This window comes from Coloeus monedula, assembly GCF_965178545.1.
Source record: "Coloeus monedula genome assembly, chromosome: 7".
Lineage (NCBI taxonomy): Eukaryota > Metazoa > Chordata > Aves > Passeriformes > Corvidae > Coloeus > Coloeus monedula.
This window is the reverse complement of record NC_138787.1, coordinates 23,094,731-23,116,637: the sequence shown is the minus strand read 5'-3', so window position 1 is coordinate 23,116,637 and position 21,907 is coordinate 23,094,731. Positions and strand designations below refer to the sequence as shown.

The following is a 21,907-nucleotide window of genomic DNA, read 5'->3' as shown; positions in this document are numbered from 1 at the left end:
TTGTCTGCTCAACTTCCACCACCTGCTTATTTGCCTAAGTATGGCATGGAATAATTTTAGTCAGTGAAATAATTTAAGACATAATGGATAGATTATTTCTAAGGAAATTTATATTTGGAACTACAATTTACCTTGTTTTAGTTAGTGAAAAATTGTGTCTGAAATTTTGTAATAGGAAGAATATGTAAAAACAGTGGCTATTTTATGTTTTCCAAAAAGTGACTGTTCTTGTAAGTTCTGATGAAAAGCTTCCCCATAAGAATATGTGCTCAATCTTTGGTTTCTGTATATAACCTTGAAATAAGTACTACAGCTGATCATGACTTAATTTTTGGTCTTGACCTGTTCTGTTTCTGCAGCTCACTCATAAAAGCTCTGCAATGACCAATTGATGTCTTCAGTATCTATTAAAAGGTCAGAGATTTGTCCTGAGATGATGTTTCCCTTATAGACTAATGTATACTGCACCTGGGAGCATAGAGTTCAGGGGCAGTGGCAGAAATAGTGCTTTAAGTAATAAAACCTAATTTTTAAATGGGAATTGTAATCCAGTTTTCCATGAAACGATCAAATATCTATTTGCCTGTATGGCTCTACAATTAGGAAAATCTTGTTTTTTCTGGCTGGATTAAATTGAAGGGCAACTAAACAAATTACAGGAATACGTGATAGGTTGGAGAGGAGAGCATTAAACAGAGAGAGGGAACTAGGAAAGGTAGTTGGAAATTGGTCTCCTGTTTGCAGCACAAACAATATCTTTAGATATATTAGGTATCAGTACCTTCACTTAGATAAACAGAAATTTAAAGTATGGCCTAGACATTGAGGTAATACAAAACCAGAATGGTGTCTCTGGTAAACAAGGCAGACATTTAAGTTTTCTGAAATTTTCAAAAAGTAGTTATAAATTTTTTAGAATTATATCATAAAATAATGATGGATAGCTAAATAATAATTTTTTAATTTTTCTGCCCACTTTATAAATATATGTATTAAAAAAAAACCACCATAGACTGTTTCTTCTTGATTTCTATGTAATACAAAGGATACTACAGGATCTTACAATAAGTATGTCATAGACCTATTTTTGTAAGTATTTTTAATATTCCCTGTAAGATATATTAAAAATCATATGAAGATACTACATTGTGTGTAAAAAATAAAGATCAAAAATGCAAATTTTATCTCTAATTATATATCAGCCATTATAATTTACTGAATTTCAGATAATCTGAAGCTAAACATTTTAGGTCAAAAGCTTTTTTTACCAGTTTTCATCAGTCACTCACAAAAATGCTTCAATTGCTTTAGAGTGAACATTTTAAGAATATAACATAGATCTTAAGGAGAACTCACTTTCAACAACATTTCAGATTTCAAAGCTATTGTAAGTTTGAAACTTGAGATTTTTTAAGAATGTTTTGTTTAAGAAACTCAATGCCCATTTTTTTTTGATTACAGGATGTTTGGGATCAGTGTTTGAGTTATTTACACTCCTCTTTGAACATTTCATAAAGCCTTATTAATTGTTGATATTAATGAGACATACAATGGGACTAGTCACATTTTTTCATTAATAGTTAATGAAATTAAAGTAATATTTTAATAATATATATGTCCGTCTTTCTCCATTGTTTGTTTGATTGGTTTTTTTCCTGCCCAGAAGATCAAAGTTTAAGTAAAAGCTTTCATCCTAAGTTTTTTAAATTTCAGTCATACTCAATTTTGTTTTGGCAGTTTGAAGCCAAGCTTTTTGGCTTAGTAGATATCGCAACATTCTCTGTGCCTTGAAATAATGCTCACTTTTTCCCAAGCTTTCACAGAGAAATTCAGCATTTGCAAAAATGATTGAGTTGAATCATGACCTGAAAAGTTAGTAGGGTAGAGCTTGATAAAAATTAGTTCTATTGTGTTTATTCCCCAGTTTGGCCAAGAACCAAAATATTTCATGCTGTCTTGTACAGTCATTTATGCACAAGTTTTCTTATTGTGCTTATATGTTTCTTACAGAACCTAGATTTGCTTTCTTTCCTTTTGGAGTGGCCTGTAATATACAGCTTCTCCAGAGGATCCTCATTCCTGAAGTCTGAACAGGACTCCACTTCAAGGAGTACATCAAGCTTTCTGTTTGACTTTTTCACTTTAATACAGAGCAAAGCCAATTTAATATGTAATATTGACTATATCTCTGATAAACAGTGTTAGGCATCCAATTATATAATTACAAGTGATTACAACCACCATAGTAAATATATCTGAAGCTATTTACTGTATTTCCCATAAACTGTATTGAAGCTAAAAATCAACATTGGTACCAAAACCAATGAATATTCACTGCTGGATTTTGCTAGTTTCTCTGAAGGAAAAAGGTGTGTAATAGTAGTGAATTTGTAATTTGTCCCTTCTGTGTCCCATACTCTGATATTTATTTTAGAAGATAGATCCTCTATGATATAATAAGAAAACCATCCGTGAGCTATTAAACAAATCGGAGTTATCACTTTCCTAAATCTGTAGCTCAGACTAGATTTTCAGAAAGGTTCTTATTTAGGGATAGAACGCAGGCCATAATGTCACACCCAATAAATAATCAAAATCCTCACAAATAACTGAATCAGTACACTTTTCTTGAAAATCTGAAGGAAAGGTGAAGATATCTTATAATTTGAAAAAAAAATTAGAGGGTTAAATGTATGGGCACCTTTGTAAAGAAAGACTGGGATTCTTGCTAACTGGCAAACCACAGAACTGAGTAAACAGCTACTTGTTAGGTGTACTCATCTGATTCATGTTCAGCATGTGACCGTACCAGATGCTTTACTTGAGTTGAAGGATAATTTCAATAGAAGAAAAAATGTAATTCTAGGTACTCTTGAGAATTCACATTTCCCTTCTTCTCCCCACTGAAAATTACAGTAATATTAAAGGTGAAATGAGCTTTATGCATGGAGCTAATGGGACACCTCTTCAGCAGGTTTTTGCATGCTTGTCTCTCACTTGCTTAAACTCAGACTTCTCAGAGACCCTAGGACTGTAGCCCTGAGAGTCTAAAATTTCTCAAAATAGTTTTGATTTGACCATCACTGATTGAAGACTGATACACTTGGCACAACTAAAACAGATTTTAACTTGATTCAATCCTAGCAAAGTTTTCCTTTGTACACTGCTGTTGCATAAGAATATTATCAGTTTGCTCAAAGTATTGGTAGTACAGGACAGACTCCAAAACCTTTCATTTTGTTTTTGGGTTTTGGTTTTTTGCTTGTTTGATTGTTTGGCTTTTCTTTAGTAATTTTTTTTTTCTTTTACAATATATAGATGATATGTCCACAACAGGTAATAATGAGCTTTCTTTACAATTCTTCAATTCCTTTCGGAAAGTTTCCTTTTACAGATAATATCTCAGAGATAGAATGTTAACTTTGTTTGCTGATCTCAGTTCAGCATCACATACATTTCTGGTATTTTATTCCTGTAAAATGTAAAACGCTATCAAACTCCAACAAAGATATGCATGAAGGCCTCTATACTGCCTAAAATATTGAAAGGAAAGCTGAATTTACCATTGCAGGCTTTAGAAAAAGCAGTTTGAGGTGATGCAAGGTACCTCTTTAGACAGAGGTTCTGCTTACCTTTTTTGTTGCACTTCAGAAAGGCTGCTTAGGTAGACTTAATGGAATTGTCAATCCTGTACTCAAAAAAGGCTTCTATTTAGCTTTAACACTTTAAAAGTGTTTAGCTTTAACACTTTTTTAAAATAAGACCCTTTTTTTTCCCCAGCCAATAGATCTGGGCAGTTCGGTGGTTGAACTCACTGCCCTGATCTCTAAAGTTTCCTATGACTATTTTGGGTACCAGAATTAAAAATGTAATTTCAAAGAATAAATATGCCATAACCCTATATATTAGGGCTGAAGTTAGTATGAAAATACTTCAGTTTTAAAATACCTGCATGCTATTTTGCTCTCATAATTGATAGCAAACTGTACATTATAATATATTGTGTATCTAAAAAACAATGCCTTGCTGATCATTAAAAAGGTGATCTGTTCAAAAGAGTTGCAAAAAAGCATATATTTGTAAAGCCTTTATCAAATATGTAACTACTGAATATTTTCAAGCATTTCAAATCCAGATAAAAAAATAAAATCTTTTCAGTTATTCAAAAACCTTAGAAATGAAACTCAATTTCTTTGGAAGGTTTGGTTTACATTTCTTTTGTTTCTAGATAAAGGTCATAAATAAATGGGATGTAAACAGAGTTTTGAAAGTTATGTTATTCACAAAGTAAAGTTGTTTTGTAATACCTGTGTGTAAAGATAACTGTGTTTCTCTGAAAAACACAATATCAGAAACAAGGATAGAAAAGCCATCCTTTTGGCTCTTGCTCACATTCTGACTTTAGTCGAGCCTTGTAGGGCCAAGTATCTTTAACCGTTCTTGACAAAAACAAGTCAACATTTGCAATTGGCTTGTCATGGGCAATCTGACAAGGAGTATTTGGTCCAGTCCAAGAATGAGAAATTATTTGTATAATCTCATTCCTTTAAATTAAAAATAAGGCACACGTCCCAGTACTATGCACACTAAATTAACGCTGTGCAGAAATAAAGCACGTACAAGTAGCTACCCTGAACACTACACTGTATTGTTTACATGCAGAAATGGGTGCAAATAAAACATCAGTCTGTAAATCCCTCACCGACTGCCTTAGATATAGGAATGGCTTTGCATCTGAGCTGAAATAAAAACACACTTAAATAAAAAGTTACAAATTGAAAAACCCTTGCATAATACTATATTTTAATGCATATTTTAGATGTGTTCTCTCCTGCATCAACAAATTAACTGATGTAGGGGCAACCAGCCAGCATTTCAAATGTAATGCCAGGAACTGCTGCTGTATACCCTCAAGATGCTTTTATCTGTCGCATGGGAAGAGAGTAAAAGACAGTTCCTACCAGGCAGTTAGTAAAGCAGGTTTGATGAACTTTTAAACATCGCATTAGTATGATTAAAAATAAAATCCAGCGTGAAACAGAGAGATCTGCAAGTGTTAAATATGTATGCAATATGGAGAAAAATTATTTTAGTAATAAAATTAAAAATATTGTCAGTGCTGGTTTAGTCAGTGGAAGTGTATTTGATGAAGCTTATCAGCACCTTCAAGCAGCAATTGAATTCATCATTAATAATATTCATTAAATATGCTTTGTCACATTGTGCTTGTTTAACAGTCCTTGTCTATAGATAAAGATAATATGAAATGAGTTACAAATCGCAATAGGCTGTCAGGCTCCCCAGCTGGGGTGACTTAAACAAGTAGGATTATGTCTCAGTTATCTTTTTTAATATGCTCAGATGGAATCGCATCCCTAAATGATGGGTATTTGAAGAGGTACTGCTTAAACCCATGGGTCTGACATCCCTGCAGTGGCACACAAAGTGTAGGATTCCCAATGTTCTGCTGCTGTGCTCTGTGTTAGGGGCCAGCTCCAGCAGGACACTGGGTGCCATCAGTGCCAGCAGGCAGATGTGCTGAGCTCCTGAGGAGGTAACACACTTCCATACTGATTGTGGTGTCCCACAGGGTAGGAGAAGGGTAGCTGGCATTGTCCTAAAGGAAAAAGCCAGTATTAACCCTTGAAGAAAACAGCAGACTTCTATCTCCCTTAGTCACTAACCTGGAAGAAAGAGTATAGGACAAATCTATCATTTTTTGAAGAAAATGTGAAATTAAAAGTCACAGAAGAGAAATGGAGAAGAAAATGTCTTTTGCAGGACCTAGATAAGGAAATGTTAGCAACAAACTTTTTCTTCTGAGATAAGACAGTTTTTCAATAATGCTACCTCACTACTTAAAGTCTCTGAAATTAGACAGTGTGAAAAATATTTCTCTCTCAGAAGATCTGACTTTTCATATCTTTAATGATGAGCATGAAGTGCTCAATAATGTGTCCCAGGGACACTGGATAGTTGCCAGTGCAGTTGCATTTATCTCCTAGAGTAAGACAATTGATCAGCTGCTTCTAAAACTTAGAAGTACTCCATCGCAACTTTCTTTAGCATTAAGCTGGTTTGGATGACTGTACTCCACAGCAAAATAAGCATCAGGATGTTTGTTCTCTTCTAAACTCAAACACTTTTCTGTAAAAAATCTGCCAAAGAAAACCAGGCAACTGCCTAACAGCCAGGTGAACTGGCCTCTGTTACAGGAAAATACTGAGTTCTTCGTAACAAAATGTGTACCAACATGGAATTTATACAATGTAGCACATCAGTTATGATATTTCAAAAGGTCTTCCATCAAAAAATACCTAGGTAGCAATTTCAACCATCTTTAATGTGTAATGTAAAATGATTTCCTAATGCATCAATAAGTGTATCTAAGTTACGTAAAATTTAATGTCTGAAACTTCACATGATACTGAACCATTGAAGAAAAAGTAAGAGTAATGTATAAAAGTAGCACAGATGGCACTTAGTATAATAAAATATATGTAAAATATCCACATATGGGTTACTGAATTGAGAGGAAAAATGAAAGAAGTATGTTGTCTAATTCATCAGTTCTTCAAGCATCACAGAGGGTATAGCTCGAATGCTTTCTCAAGCATAATAGCAGTCCATTCAAATACTCTGAAAAATTAGTAAATGTATTCAAATACATTTGGCTCAGCATTAAACTCATGACTGAGCTCCAGTGGAAAAAAAAAACAAAACCAAGCACCCCCAACAAAAATTATACTTCAAAGAGGTGGGAGCAAGGGCAGGCTACAGGAGAGGAACACTGAAACACTGCCCAGGTGTGCTGGGATCGTTTCGGAAAAGGAAAGGCCGAGCTAGATTTGAAACTCCTGGGATATCAAGGGCAACAAGAAGAGCTTGTGTTTCTAGTATGTTAGCAGTAAAAGAATGAACAAGTATAACTTGAGTCTGCTGATGAGTGGGGAGGGTGACTTAGAGGCAGTGGATGCAGATAAGCTGATGTACCTTAAACATTAACCACCTCAGTCTGGGAAAGGTTTGAATCTTGAGGTAGTGGAAGAGGACTGAGACAGTGATCTGTTGAGAAATTTGAGTCCAGCTGTGTCCAGGATAAAGCATACCAGGTTGTACCATCAGGAGCTTTGCCAGTAGATTGAGGAAAGTGATACTTCCCCTTTACTCAGTACTCAGTTGATCACACCTGGAATAATTAATCCAGCTTTGGAACCCTACTACAAGAGAAATGCTGATAAATGAGGCCAGCAGAGGCCACCAAGATGTATGTGGACTTAGTGCACATGTTCTTTGAGGAGTGGTTGAGAAAATTGGCCTTGGCTGTGACCCTAGAGTAGTGACAGCTCTGAGGGACTTAATAATAGTCTTTCAATAGATGTGAGGAAATTACCAGGAGATGGAGGCAGGTTTTTATTGAGGTACATAGCAAAAGAATGATAGACAATGCTTTAAATTGGTATAAAGAAAAAACAGTTTCAATATGAGGGTACTGGGACAGGTTGCCCAGAGAGACTCCTTCCTGGCATCCAATCGGACAAGTCCTAAGCAATCTACTCTGAATTCTGGGTTGCTCCTGCTTTCAGCAGGAGACTGGACGACTTCCCAGGTTTCCTCCTGACCTAAATGCTTCAGGATTCTATGAAAATATGATGGTTATAAAAGACCAATCTAAGAAAAGGATTCTCTGCTATACTGGAGTGGTAAAATGCTACATATTAGAGTATGTGCCATGCCAACAGAATGCCTTCAGAAAGCAAATACATCTGAGTGATTGCTATTTAATGATTCCCATGTGAAACAAAGCATTACTTGTCATACAGATTGTGCCACTTTCTAAAAAACAAGATACAAACAAAGACTGAAGTCCAGGAGAGGAAAAAGTTACAATCTAAACTAGGTTATGAGGATATCCCTGGTCAATAATAAATTTTAGAGATGTTAGTTGAATCTAAACAGATGTATTATATCCTGCAGAAATGTAATTTTTTCCATTGGTAACTTTACGTAGATCTCACAAGTATTCAGGATCATGAAGATCAGAATCCATTATAGACACCTAAAAAGCTGAATCAAGCTAGAGTCTGATAAAATTTCAATCCTTTGATTGTTTGAAAAGTGGAAGTTTTTTGTTTTGAGGAGGAAATAAAGCCCTGTTTGTTGCATAATACATGCAGCAACAGTTAAAAACAAATAATACTTAGGTAAATTTTGCTTTTTTTGAAATAATAATGTACAGTCTCTGTATGACTGATTTGTTGTAGCACCTGAATAAGTGCTATGATTATCACAACAAAGTTCAATGTGAGACAGGGAAATGATAATTTTTTTCTGTTTGAAAAAAGCATGAGCTTAGCAGCCACTGGACTTTCTTAACCATGCCCCCTGAATTTTTTCTTTGTCATTTATTTGGCAGCTCTGTTTTCTGTATCAGATTTGGAAAAATTGAGGGCTGAAGCTGACAGAGGACTTGATTCCACCTTTGTGTTCTTTTAACCCTATGTCAAGAGAAGGACACCGTTTGGACACTTTTGCCATTCAGTACAACCCCCAGCTGTCTCTAACCCCATTCTGGCACTTCAGGGTCATGTGTGTCCTCTCTACAAGAAGAAGTCATTTCTCTGGAAATTATTGTTTATTATGACAGGACAGACATGTACCCAACTGCACTACCTAGGGTGTTGTCTTGGACCTGACCTGTAGTCTGAGAGGCTCATATAAGAATAATCCCTATTAAATGCAATTCCTATTAAAGGTAGTTTTACAGAACTATCTTATCCCCTGTTGAATATATTTTATACTTTCACTCTGTTATCCATTTTTAGACTTGATCATTTTGGGGCTTTTCTGTGGCATTTTTATATATATGTACACTGGGAAATGCTACAATGCAACTTTGGTGTACTGTATTGGAAAAGAGAAGAGGTTAGTGCAAAAATGCAGTAGAGAAGGATGGTTTGGAACTGTGAGCTTTCCCAGAATAATACATCTTTGGAGGTAAAAGACTACATTAGTCAGTCAGCTCATTAGGAGCCACTTTAATTCGCTGTTCAGTTCAAACTTCCTGTGATTGAATGTATTTAAGAAGAAAATGCTTTATTAGCAAAACTGTTGTGAACTATAGAATATCAGTTTGTATTCTATGATGGGGTAGGAGGTCATTTTGGCAGCTCCTCAAAGTGATTTTCAAACCTTTTGAGAAGAAGAAATGCACTTCTATAGCATATATTATAATATATACAAATAATTGAAAATCTAGTCCTAAATTTGATTTTCCATGTAAAACTTCAGGTCAGTGATTTCTCTTGCAGCAACTGAACCTCAGTGTGCTCTTCATAGCTACAATAACTTAGCTATATCTGATATTTTAGTGCCTGTGAGATCTAAGGGGCAATTGGCCACACCCCTCCCCAACATTTAGATCATCTACTTTCCAGTAACAGTTGAGATTAAATGTGTAGAATTTTTTTCTCCATAATTTCAAAAATGAGTTGACATCTTTTCTTCAGATACTCCTCAGAAAGTGAAAATAAAATCCTATTTTTTTGTTTTTTATTTACAGGAAAATGATCCCAAGGTGAAAAAGGATAAGAATTAAATATTATTTAAAAAGGAAGCAATTCAATCTATTCCCACAAAGCAGGGACAAATGCTCTTGCACATTCAGATGTTAAAGAGATTATGTTTGAAATGCAAGCAGCCACACAATGTATTTGTTGGGCTAATAATTATGTTTTGCAAATGTCGAGTTCTGCAGAGACAGTGATGCTACTGGTAATTCTGCTACTGCAGGATCTGGCTTTTTACAAATGAGGTCAAAAGACAACCAGAAATGCATGTAAAGAGATCTGCACGGTCTATGGAATAGCTCCCTTAGCTGTAATGTTCTTAGTTTGTGTAGCTGTTTCTATAAAATAGCCTTGCATACCCATCAGCTAGGAAGAAGAGTTGTCTGTGAAACATGCATTCCTTCCTCTTTTCCCCTCTTTAAGTTACCGTGAACATAGGAGGGGGAAGCCACGTGCACCCAGCTCCTGATCTACAAACATCACACAAATCAGACACTAATTCTGCTTGCAGCTGCAGTAGCAGTGAGTAGTTTTTAATTAACTTTTTAGGCATTTGGGAGCACTGTTAGATCCTACTTCTAATACTGACATGAGAAGTGATTTGTAAGTTTCAGGATAAAGAGGAACACGGTTTTATTACGTTTTGTGGTTATCCACAAACAGTACTCAAACTCTTCTTTATCCCTCTACAAAACTTTTCTTTAAAACTCTGTGAGTAAAACACTAAAGATGCTTCTGTGCATTATGTACCCACATTTTTGTTGCCATAAACAGTGTAACTTACAGAAAGACTAAGGATGCTCTGCAAAGGATGCTCTGAATGGTGAACCAGCATGGCCAGGCTCAGGACTGACATTATACACAGGCTTTCATACAAGTTTGTGACCTGCTCCATTAATCCACACAGAAGGCTCAGATGTTGATTTATAAATAGTTTTGTACTTCAAGGCTGCTACTACTCTCTCACATAATATGGTTATGCTGTCCATGACTCTGGAAATAGTCCTTCTGGGAAGTGTTGTTTTTCCTGTTGGATAGACTTTGGTGTTAAATTGATTCCTGGTATATTTTATCAAGCAAAAATAACACTGGGCACTTAAAATGAAAAAAATTGAACACATTTTCCTTTTTTTTATTTTCACTATTTAAAATGGCATGGACTTTAGGTTTTCTTTCTTTCTTTCTGAATTGGAAGACATTTTTAAAGCAAGTAGACAGAATTGCAACAGTATTTTACCTTAAATACCATGACAATAGGATTTATGGACTACCGAGTTTCATGTTCTTTTGAAAGTATAAAAAGAAATGCCATAAACACAAAATACTAATGAGATTATCTGGCATTTTTTCCCAGAGAGGAAGGAGTAAAGCAGATTGGCATAAATGAGTTTTGAAAGGAGGAAATTTGCAAGCTATTTTCAGAGATACACTTGCATTGATTTGAATGAAAATCAGCAAATAATGCTCTAAGAAATAATCTCAAAAGGGCACAGACGCCAAAGTCTGAGAACAGCTGGGAGTAAGTGCTTTAGCACATGCATGTTAGTGATGAAACACATTTATGTGATGATTAACAGCTTTTCAAGCAGCCTAGGTATAAGACCTTGTTCTGAAGTTCTCTCTGCCTGTCTATCGTGTGGATAAAAATGGAGGAAAGTTTTGTCTGTGTTTTGCATGTCTTCTTCATAATTTGTTGTCTTTTTATGCAGCAACAGAGATCCAGCTAAAACTAATTAGCAAAGATCTACTCTGTGTCTGTACGAGCAGTGTTCCAATGCCTAAAGATCAGGATTCCTTAGTGTTACAAAACTTAAACTTTGCAATTTAATTCTATGAAAGCTGTTGGTGTACAAGCTAAGTCCTGTGTCAGTAGGTATTGATATCTTGCTGTCAGACCTTTAGGAGGAGTGTTTCTGGCCACAGAAACAATCAGTTGCCATATAGTCCTGTGCATTTGCTCAAAAAAAGGCCAAGATTTCATAAGCTGTCAAGGATCAGTATTCAGATTTTGTGATAGAAATAATTTCCTAGTATTTGAGGAAAACTGGTTGTTGTGCTTCTCTGAACTGACCATTTAGGCAAGACCTTCTGGTTTCCACTGCGGTCTAATTTGACAAATCAGAGATTTAAATGAGGTAATGGCAAAATGTAAGTGAAAATATTTTTATTGACTGTGCTATTATGGAGGAACAAGGACAGGAAAACAAGAAATTTCAGCAGGTAGGCAAGTACTGAATGCAGCTGTGATTTCTGGCCTATGCTTTCTTCTGGTCATTTCCACTCACTATCAGTAATGAAATAGTTAATAATGTTGACACTTAAATACCATCTTTAGGTTTTCATGATATGATGGCTCTTTGCTAACAGATAAGCCGGACTATACTCTTTGTGTGGATAACATTTCAATGCTATAATTGAAGGCAGTATCAAAACTAGGTATAGTAAGATCTATAACTGGAATCCAGTTAATGAAACAGAAAAAGACAAGACCTTCCCTTTACACTGTTTACTCTGACATTTTTTCAGATTGAATTTTGGAATCCTTTGTGGTGATCTTTCCTGATAAGATTTCACTGTGGTTTTAGTATTAAAGAATTAAGGAAATTAGAAATGAAAAGGCTATATTGAGAAAGTTGGTGAGGAAGCTTAAAACTGAGTATCTGTGGAAATTCTGGAGGTCAAAAAGCATTTTTAACTAGTTATGGCTATAATTCTGCTTTCAAAATGAAATTTCAGTTTAATATCCAAGAAATTATTCAAATATGTATGTTACTTCCTTTAAAAAACCCCCAGTATACCAGACTAAAAAGTTCAGGCTGTACAAAATCATAAGACAAATAGTTCCCGCCTCAGAGATGTGAACTTTCAGAGTTGCAGACAATGTGAAACAAGCTAGTAACTATAGAGCCACAATACCCCACTGTCATTGTCATTTATCCGCTCTGCCGGGACTGAGGTTCACAGCTACAGTTCTGATTGCTTTTGAGATATGCGGTTTCCAGAGTCAATTAGCAATTTCCATAGTCAGCTTTGTCTTCCTACTCTGAATCCTATATTGCCTGATTAAGCTTTTTCCATACTAGGGAAGAGTTACCTAGCACATAGACTGAGTCATACGCTAAGTCACATATGTAGGAAACACTTTAAAACTGGACTTGAAACCACTAACATAAAACCTAACCCACACCACTGTCCTCTTTCCACTGCTTGGAACCAGAGGGAACAGCACTGATGTCAACATTGGTGTTACTCGAAGTGCCAAGTTTGGAAATTTGTTTCATATCAAATATGCAAAAGGCTGCTATTAGAAAAGCAGTGGCTCTTCCCCCATGTCTATTGTAAGGTATGATGTCTGATTTTCTCTCTGCATCTCTTTTTGATATATGGGCCAATTCAGTGGCAAAGGGAAAGAACCAATCAATAACATGAATTAGGAGTATGCAATAACTCTCTTCTCATAATGTAACATTAGAAAGGATGCACTATGAAGATGGAAAGAGGACACAATAAATCATGTGAAACCACACCAAAAATAGACTGACAGCATCTGTTCTTTTTGTCTCATAACCCAAAACCAAAATAGCTTTCACTACAACTAAAAGGAGCATATTCAAATCAGATAAAAAATTTTGTCGGGAATGCCTAATTAAAAAATGAAACTCTTTTGAGTATGTGTATCATATCATAACCTTATAGTACCATTTCACTCTAGAATGTGTCACCTTTCTTACCTCTACAGCACACTTTTTGAAAGTCAGCAATCATTTTTTTCTTTTTAGATCAGACTAGGGAAATTTGGGCCCCTTGACTGGTATAGGTTGGCCCTGTGACATTCTGAATCCTGACATTAAATTGTGCTATGGAAGTCCAGTGGAAGAAGAGTTCTGTCTTAACACTGTACTGAAATGAAAGACTCCTGATCCACTAGCCTGCAGGTTTTTTATTTGTGCCATGGAGGAACTCAAAACTGTCAGAATGTATTTTTCCAAATTAAGATTTTTTTTCTGTTAAAGATGCAGTACCTATAATAATAGCAATTGTATTCTTCATTACTTATTAAAATTATATGTATCTGCTCATACCTTTTTGACCCTAAACACTGACAAAGAGAATAATTTAGAAGTCAATTTAATTGCCCTATTTATTCAGATACTATCTCTCATTATAAAAGTCCCCTCCTTGTTTAAAATCAATTCATCTTTACCTGGGAAGAAAAAGGAATATATTGGAAAGTCAAAGAGTTGAAAAATAGGAGTGAAATTGACCCATAAATAAGCTTTCTTAGGATATCTAAGAGGTTCTTTATCATAATCTTTAGGTATCCTACATGAAATGTGAATAAGAAGTGACCCACAGTTCTGGGCAGACATAGGAGCCGTATCAGAATGGGGATGGGTAAATGAGATTGCTGAGGTATTATCTCACTGCTGACAGTTCTCCTTGCTGCAAAATCAGCACTACTGAATGGGGCAAGGGATGGTGTTTTCTCAACAAGTACTAAAGCCTAAGGTAGAAACACTGCACTACAGACATAAGAATGGATGTCCTCATTCATTTCCAATAGTTCAACACCTTCAGTAACATTCTGGATTTCCTTCAAGGGCTATTTTAAGAATGCCTGGAAAAAACCCCTGCTTTAAGGAAGGGGTTTTTGACAGGATTTTGTGGGGGGTAACACTTTCTTTATCAAAATGCAGTCAGACAGTATTTCTTGTATCAAGGAGTCCTACACCAGTAGGGTATCAGAGAGATTTGATTCATTGACCTTTCTTAACAGCTCTAGATAAGGCATTGAAATTATGGTCAAGGCTGCAGTTGCTGACCGTCATGCTAGAGCAAACCTAAGGGGACTTGACACACATGTAAGCAGCTTTCTTTTCAGCTGTATTTCTTATTGACTGGTAGGTTCACACAAACAGGTGGTAAAACGCCTGTGCTGACTGAAGTCTAAATGAACTCCTGATCTTTCTATTTAAGAACACTTAATACCTTTTTCACTTTATTTTGTCAGTATGTTTGCGCAATTTTTATTTTCTTATCCTCAAAAAAGAGCAGAAAAGGCCTTAAAATATTTGTTTGGACATGTGCTTTGAAAATGCAAATATGTTTAATTTGCAGTCAGTCATAGCAAATTATTTTTTTGAAACTGGGTAAACGGCAAGTAGTTTGTGAGGTTTGTACACACTCTGCAAATAAATGCTTGATTTTATCTCTGCTCAAAGCTGTACTCCACCACAGTTCTTCTCAGCCCTAGAATATCTGATGCATATAGGCTAAGCTTAAATGATCCTACTTTCCTTTAACAGGTATCATCTGCAAGCTTAGCCATATCCCATCATTGCCCACAAAGCATACAGTAAGAACTAAAAATGTGTGCTGTATAGTACAATACTTTCTGATTATTATATATCCATTCTCAATCCCAAAATAATTATACTTTTTATCTCAAAAGTTTTACAGCTTTACCACCTCAAGCAATATTTTACATCTGTCAAGAATGATTTATGCAATAATGGCTTAAACTGCAAAATGGAGTCCTCAAAGGAAGAGCTGTCAAATATTTTCACCATAAATAACTTTATTAAAATAAGAACTGATATCCTGTATAAACAATATCTTGCCTTCAAGTATCATTCAGATCATATAGCTATAAGATTAGTGAAAAAGAATTGTGAGATAGTAAGGAATATATGCTATTACTGCTTTGATATTAGAGTATAATTTTTTAATTAAGCAGATGCTAATGCCTAATGGGCAATCCTCAGTAAAAAATCTGTTAAAAAATAATAGTTCTTGTGACTTGTGTGTGTTTATCTACTCCTCTTTTTTAAAAGGGATATTTACATAAAAAAGAAATTTACTGTGTCTTTAGTCCCTGAGTACATCCATTGTGGAGCTACTTGTGCTATAAGAACCTGTAAACTTGGACCTTTAGTTTTGGCACCATCTGTTCCCATTAACCATTTTTCTCAGTAATTAATTCTTTTGGTAGCTATGTAATTGCCTATTGTGGCACTATTTGAACAGGACAGAGAACTAGAACTTTGCTTGGATTGCACAGATACCCTTCTAGAATGAAAAAGAGTAAGAAGAAATTTAAACCAAAAGTAAGCTATATTAAGAGTCTAATTCTGATAGAAATACTCCAAGAGTAGCTAGTAAGGCTTTTAGCTGCAGATATTAAAAACTGCTGTGGAGACAGCACTGGTGTCGTTGGGACAGGGCCTACTGGGTGCCCAAGTGCAGGACATCTACACAGTTACACAAAGCTATCACAGGCATTCAACGCTGCTCTGCACCCTCCCCACACTGCACAGTGAAAAGGGCAACAGGCTCCATCCTGCTTACTCCTTTATAAAACCACGATGCAGAGCATTTTTTTCTCCTTTGACCACTCTGTCTTCTGTCTGTCATATTTAAGGCAGTGTAAATTCAAACAGTTGCCGTTTTCTGAATATCAACTTGCTACAAAATTTTTTCCCATCCTTCTGTCCCATCTTCTTTGAGTGTGTAATTTGGCCAAAAGATTAAAGCAGTGAACAAACAGCAGCTTTCAGTCTTGCATCATCAAGATGTTTAAAACTCAAGATCTTGCACTTTCATGGAGAAAAGTAGACTACAGAGCAGTAAAGAACATCAGAATCCTAATTCCCATGTATGTGTGCAACACCATTTTTCTATAGCAAGAATTTTCTTTTAAGCTGAACTTCAAAGCTGTGACATTTTAAAATTATATGAGGTGGTATTTAGAATCAAAAAGAAAAAGCATTATTTATAGAGTGATTCCCTTTCTGATATCTGCATTGCTGGAATTCTGATGACAGGTTAGCTTTATAAGTGATCCCACTGACCTTTGCTTTACTTCAAAATAGTAAAATAATTTTTAATATAATCAGTGGCTTATGTAGAGTAAATGATAGTGTGATGTGGGGTAAGGTTTTATTTGCAATTCACTGGCCATTTAGTCAGGAGTGTGTAATATGGTCTTCAGAACCTCTTATCAGTGGAACCTCAAGAAATTCACACCTTCTTGAGGTGTCTTCCTCCTCCATATGCTTATTATTACGTTAAATATTATACAATGGCTTGCTATGAAATAAAGTGTCAAATCAAACTTTTAAGCAGTGGATAGTTCATTGGAGTAACTTGGGTTACTCACATGGAGAAAGTTACATTTCTGACTGTGCTAGAATTCACCTCTAAAATTGAAAATTGCTGAAATTTACCTCAAGTCTCATACTTAGTCACAGAACACATGCAAAATAAGCCACTAACCAGGCACTAGACTCTCACATTTTTAGAAAACTGTTGATATTTACTTTGTTCCACAACTTGGAGGAAGTTCTTGTTAGGTATCACTATTCTGTATATTATTATAATACACAGACTATGTTATATATAGCTATATGTGTATATGCTATGTATTGAAAAATCAAATTTGAAAATTTGCAAAAGTGAAGATGAAAAGTGAGGTATATAATTTTGAGTTATTTAGAATAACTATAGAATATGTTTACTAACATTCATTACATTCATCATAGGGGTAGTTTCAACTTCATGACACCAAACAGACTTCAGATTTTCTATCACATATTGAAAATAAATTGAACATTAGGTGGAGCAAACCAAAAAAAATCTATATATACAAACAATCAAGTTGATAGCCATGCATTTGAGTGTCAGACCTATCTTTTATTTTGACAATTTTTTCCTGATTCACCTGTGTTTGTTTAAATTTAGCAGATCATATAGTGCACATGGCAAATCCTGTTCACATTTAGACAAGTAAAATATTGAGGCAAATAAAGAAACTACTCACAGAAGTGAAGTTACTGAAAACTCTTATGTATAAGATTGTTTACATTGAATAATCTGTAACTCAGCATTCTAAACTATGAAAGATACAGCAATTTTTATGGACAGTATTACTTTGGTTTGTATTGCATGATGCCAGAATTCAGCATTTTAGAAAAGGATCTCTCTCTCTCTCTGGTAATTGACAGATAAGCAGTTTTTTTAAGTGCCATTCCCTCCCTCCTAATGTTTTGGGAGACTTTAGGACTTTTAAACTACCACATCTCAAAACAGTGCTCCAGGCCGATGGCTGTGAAAGTTAGCAATGACATTCTCCTTTTGCAGTATTATTTTTAACACATGCCAAGTTAATACAAACACAGGATAGATGTGTAAAAGACACACAGTGTCCTGAGAAATCTACGTCCAAGGCACAGCTACAACAACAAACCTTGACCAAAATCTGCTCCAGACCACCAAACCAGATCTAAGAATAAAGGACTCTACTGAGAATCTGCTACAAAGAGTATGCTTAAATATTGGTAGCGTGGGTAGAATGGTTGGCCTGAGTCCTATCTGAATTATACCAGCCTAAGCTAAAAATAATATTACTTAAGTCGCTCCAAGATAACAACAGAATTATTGAGAACAGGATTTAACTCTGTGACTTTAAAATGAGAGAGCACATTGCATGTGATTCTAAAATTGATGTAAACAACACACTGGCACTTCTCCAGAACTAATTTAAGCTCAGCATTTGAATATGAATTTCCTTTTCCTTCTCCCAAGAGTGTACACAGCAAGAGACAAAACAAGGTACACCACAATTATCAATTACTTGAATTCATTTGAAAGATGGGTGTTTCTGTAAATATCTCTGGGCAATTAAAAAAAACAACAAACCAACCAACAACAAAACACTACATATCACTATTATGTATCATAATTACTTCTCATGCGTATGCATCTTTAAATCTACAAATACATTTATTCATTCTGTGGTCTGAACAGGAAAAAAAGTGTCAGCAGATTCAGCCATTCTGCATGTACTGAGTCTTTACTGAATAACAGGGAAACTGTTCATAGTCTAGGCAACCCTGAATTTTGACTCTGGCAATACTAGGACAATACTGGTAGTTCAATTGCAAGTACTTCACAATATATCAGCTTTGAAAAAGACTTGTCCCTTTCTTTATAAGCGAATGCTTTCTTTATGATAGGCTGGTTTTTTCTACTTTTAACTTTGTGGTAAAATACTGCATTTAAAGCAAGTTAGGCTTTCTCTATGCTGATTACTTTACATGATTTACATCTTTAAACCAACCAAGAGGAGAACTTCTATTCCAGAGTTGCAAACACTGTGCTGGCTTCATTCAGCTGGTAGAGTGAGCGTACAGTGATATACTCCATACACCCACTACTCTCAGGGCAGATTCCCTTACTGATACACACAAATGTATTTCACTGGACTTCAGAGAAATTACAACACCTCCAGCAAAGGGGCTGGCCAGCACAACATACACACTTCTTTTACCAATCAACTGCTAACCAAACACACAAAAAGTTTTGAAAATAAAACCAGACATTACCATCTTTGTGATAATAGGTGACTTCTACTTTCCTCTCCTCTGACCCCAGCAGGGCTTGAGCAATTTGGGCAATATGATGTCTTTTGGTCTCTGGCCCATGAAGAAAATCACAGGTGCAAGGTTTCTGCATGACATCTGGCCTGGAGAACCCGGTCATCTCACAGAACCCATCATTGCAGTAGATGATAGCACAATTCTGCACTCTAGCATTAGCAATGATGAATTTTTTATCTGCAATAAAAGAAAGTGATGCATTTTTTAGTACTCTTTCAACATTTCTTATAGGGTCGATTGAAGGGATGAATGCTGAACAACCCTTCTTTTCATGAGAATGCCTGAAATACAGAGATTTTCAGTAATTTCATGAAGATAAGTTGATCCATAGCTTTTAAGGAAACTTGAATTAATTTAGAATACATTAAAGATGAATATAGATTTTTTTTTAGGAAATAAAACCACATTCAGCAAGTCTCTGTAAATCTCTTTTTGACTTCAAAATTTTGTCTGTTTCAGGCTTCACTGAAGCCCAAGTGATGAGCACCATCCTGTCAGCCGCAACTCCAGGAAAGTCCTTGAAAAGTTAGTAGCTTCTTTTGGGGAGAAGAAGAGCCTCAGGGAAGGGGGGTTCTACTCAAGTGAAGGACTTCCTGGTGTAAGGTTCAATCATCTCAATCTACTCTGTATGGATTTTTGTTGAGGTGAATGACAGGAAATTTATAGTCAGTATTTTAAAACTTCTATCTAGAAAATAACAGAAGAAAAAGAAGTTCCTAGAAACAAAAAAAGGGGGCACAGGAAATTATAGTTATGTTGGAAACATTTTACACATTTCACTGAACTTCTGTGCTTTCATCCATCCTCCTTTCCCAAACTCTCATCTCAAAAAGTTTCAAAAGTTTTCAACTCTTATTGGTTTGTTTCTGTTTACCTTTACAACACACTATTCTCATTGTAATTATAAATGTGCAATTTTGATACACTTACTGCTAATAACATTAATTTTTACTTACTTAGATGTACTAGGAGGTTGCTTGCTTTATAAAAGATTTCTTACATGACACCAAGTAAACAGTCCAAGTCTTCAAAATTTTAAATATGGTTTTTGAACACAGTGACATATTTGGAGATTTCATTCTTACTTTTTCTGCTGTCTTTCAATCATGCTGAACTTTCACTATCACTTGCCTTTTTAGTACCTGGTGTTTTATTACCGTCAAAAAATATACACGTCACTAGATAAAAACTATGAGTAGCAATACTGACTTAGCATATAGAGCAGCACTATCTTTATTTTTTTCTCAAATAATATAAATATTATAAATGCTAATATGGGTTTAAGTATAAGGAAGTATATGAACTGGAATTAGCTGTAAGTATTCATACCAGGCTGATACTAAAATTATGCTAAATATTTAAATCAATGTACATATATCAAACTACTGCTTCTAAATGAAATTCATTTTAAGCATCAAGTGTTCCTTCTTACAGCTAATAGGAAACTAGAATTCTGGCCAGGAAAAAACACTTCAGCTTCAGCCTCCTCGACAGGTAGTAAACTGCTGCATTGGAAAAGATCTCACAGACTCTCCCTGAGGATGCATTTGCACTGGTTTGATAGATATTTTAGACTTACATAAACAAAAGAGAGAAATTTGACAGCTATATTAAAATGCAGTCATGACAACAAGGTAAGAGAGTATTTCCTCTTTAATAACTCTTCTGCATATTTTCTGTTTCCTCTAAATCAAAGTCTGAAATTCTGCTTTAATTTGAAAAGGCAATTATAATTAACAGCATTAACAATCATCATCATAATAAATCTAGCTTATTTTTTAGATATTGCACAGACAGCAAGATCCTACATTCTGCTTTTAGAGCCATCTCACTGGTTCAGAAGAAGGTAAGAGATGTAACTTCTACAGCTATATAATACGGATACAGTCAATGATAAAAACTTGAAATAGTGTGGGAAAATAGCCCCAACCCCTCCCGTCCCCCTCCCAAGTCTCCCCCGGCCCCAAGCCCACAAGCCAATAATTCAAGTTGGTAATCTGTATTCGAGATCAAAAACATTGCTACTTCTGCCAGGGATCCCCTCCTTACCTCCGGGGTTTTCTTTACAAGCTACAAACTTAAAAATAGTCTGGAGCTGCTGTCCATTTAGTCACAAGCAGAATAAAACTACTATAGCAAAATAGATAGAAAGCGAGAACTTACTTTGCCCTTCAAATTTTCGTATGATTGTACCCAAAAATGTATTTTGTGGTGCCACATGACCTCTGCGAACAGGCATGTTTGTACAAGTCTTCGGTTTTCTGTGCACAATGACTTCTCCAAGGATCTCCTACACGGCTCCAGCCCAAAGCACCGAGCCAGCTACCCTTTGTGACAAATCATCGTCCTCTGGAGCTCGGAAATCTCTTCCCATTAGCACCACTTCTAGAGACACGCTTTTCCTATTGGAGTCAGATTCATCCCCCAGTTTCTTTCTTTCTCTCCTTGCTTTCTTTTCTATTTTTTTTTTCCTGGAGGAGCTCGGACGCTATTGTCTGGGGCGGGTAGGGGTGGGGTAAGCAGGAGGAGGTGGCGGGTGGGGAAAGATTACAAGGGTAATCAATCTCTAGCACCAAACATCGCCAATTTTCCAAAGCAAATGGCTGTGACCCGGCAGTTTCCGACGCTGTAGTGGTGGTTTGAGGGCTGGAAGACTAATGTTGCTCCGCTGCCAGAGGGAGTGACGTTCCCCCCCTCCGGGCTTCACCACGGCGCGCAGCAGCTCGGATTACTCAAGCGTGGTTTAGCAAGAGCCAGCCAATAAATCTCTTCAAAACTCAGCGACAAACAGCGACATCAGGAATGAGCTACACCCCAGCAGCACCGCGACGTGCCACGTCCCCCGCCGCGGCGGCTGCAGGGGTCAGCGGGGACCGAGGGCGCTGGCGGCGGGGGGGCCCC

The 21,907-nt window shown here is 36.0% G+C and overlaps 1 protein-coding gene across 2 annotated transcripts in view; it reads right to left on the bottom strand.

Annotated features, from left to right (window-relative positions):
- Window positions 1-21,606, bottom strand: part of KCNH7 (potassium voltage-gated channel subfamily H member 7) — a 217,679-nt gene extending 196,073 nt beyond the window's left edge. For both annotated transcript variants that reach the window (XM_082285190.1, XM_082285191.1), the window contains exons 1-2: window positions 21,170-21,606; window positions 18,953-19,183 (exon numbers count right to left, since the gene is read on the bottom strand). In XM_082285190.1, coding sequence (XP_082141316.1) covers window positions 18,953-19,183; window positions 21,170-21,245 — 307 coding nt within the window. In that variant the 5' untranslated portion in view covers window positions 21,246-21,606. The remainder of the gene's footprint in view (window positions 1-18,952; window positions 19,184-21,169) is intronic.
- Window positions 21,607-21,907: the final 301 nt, after the last annotated feature.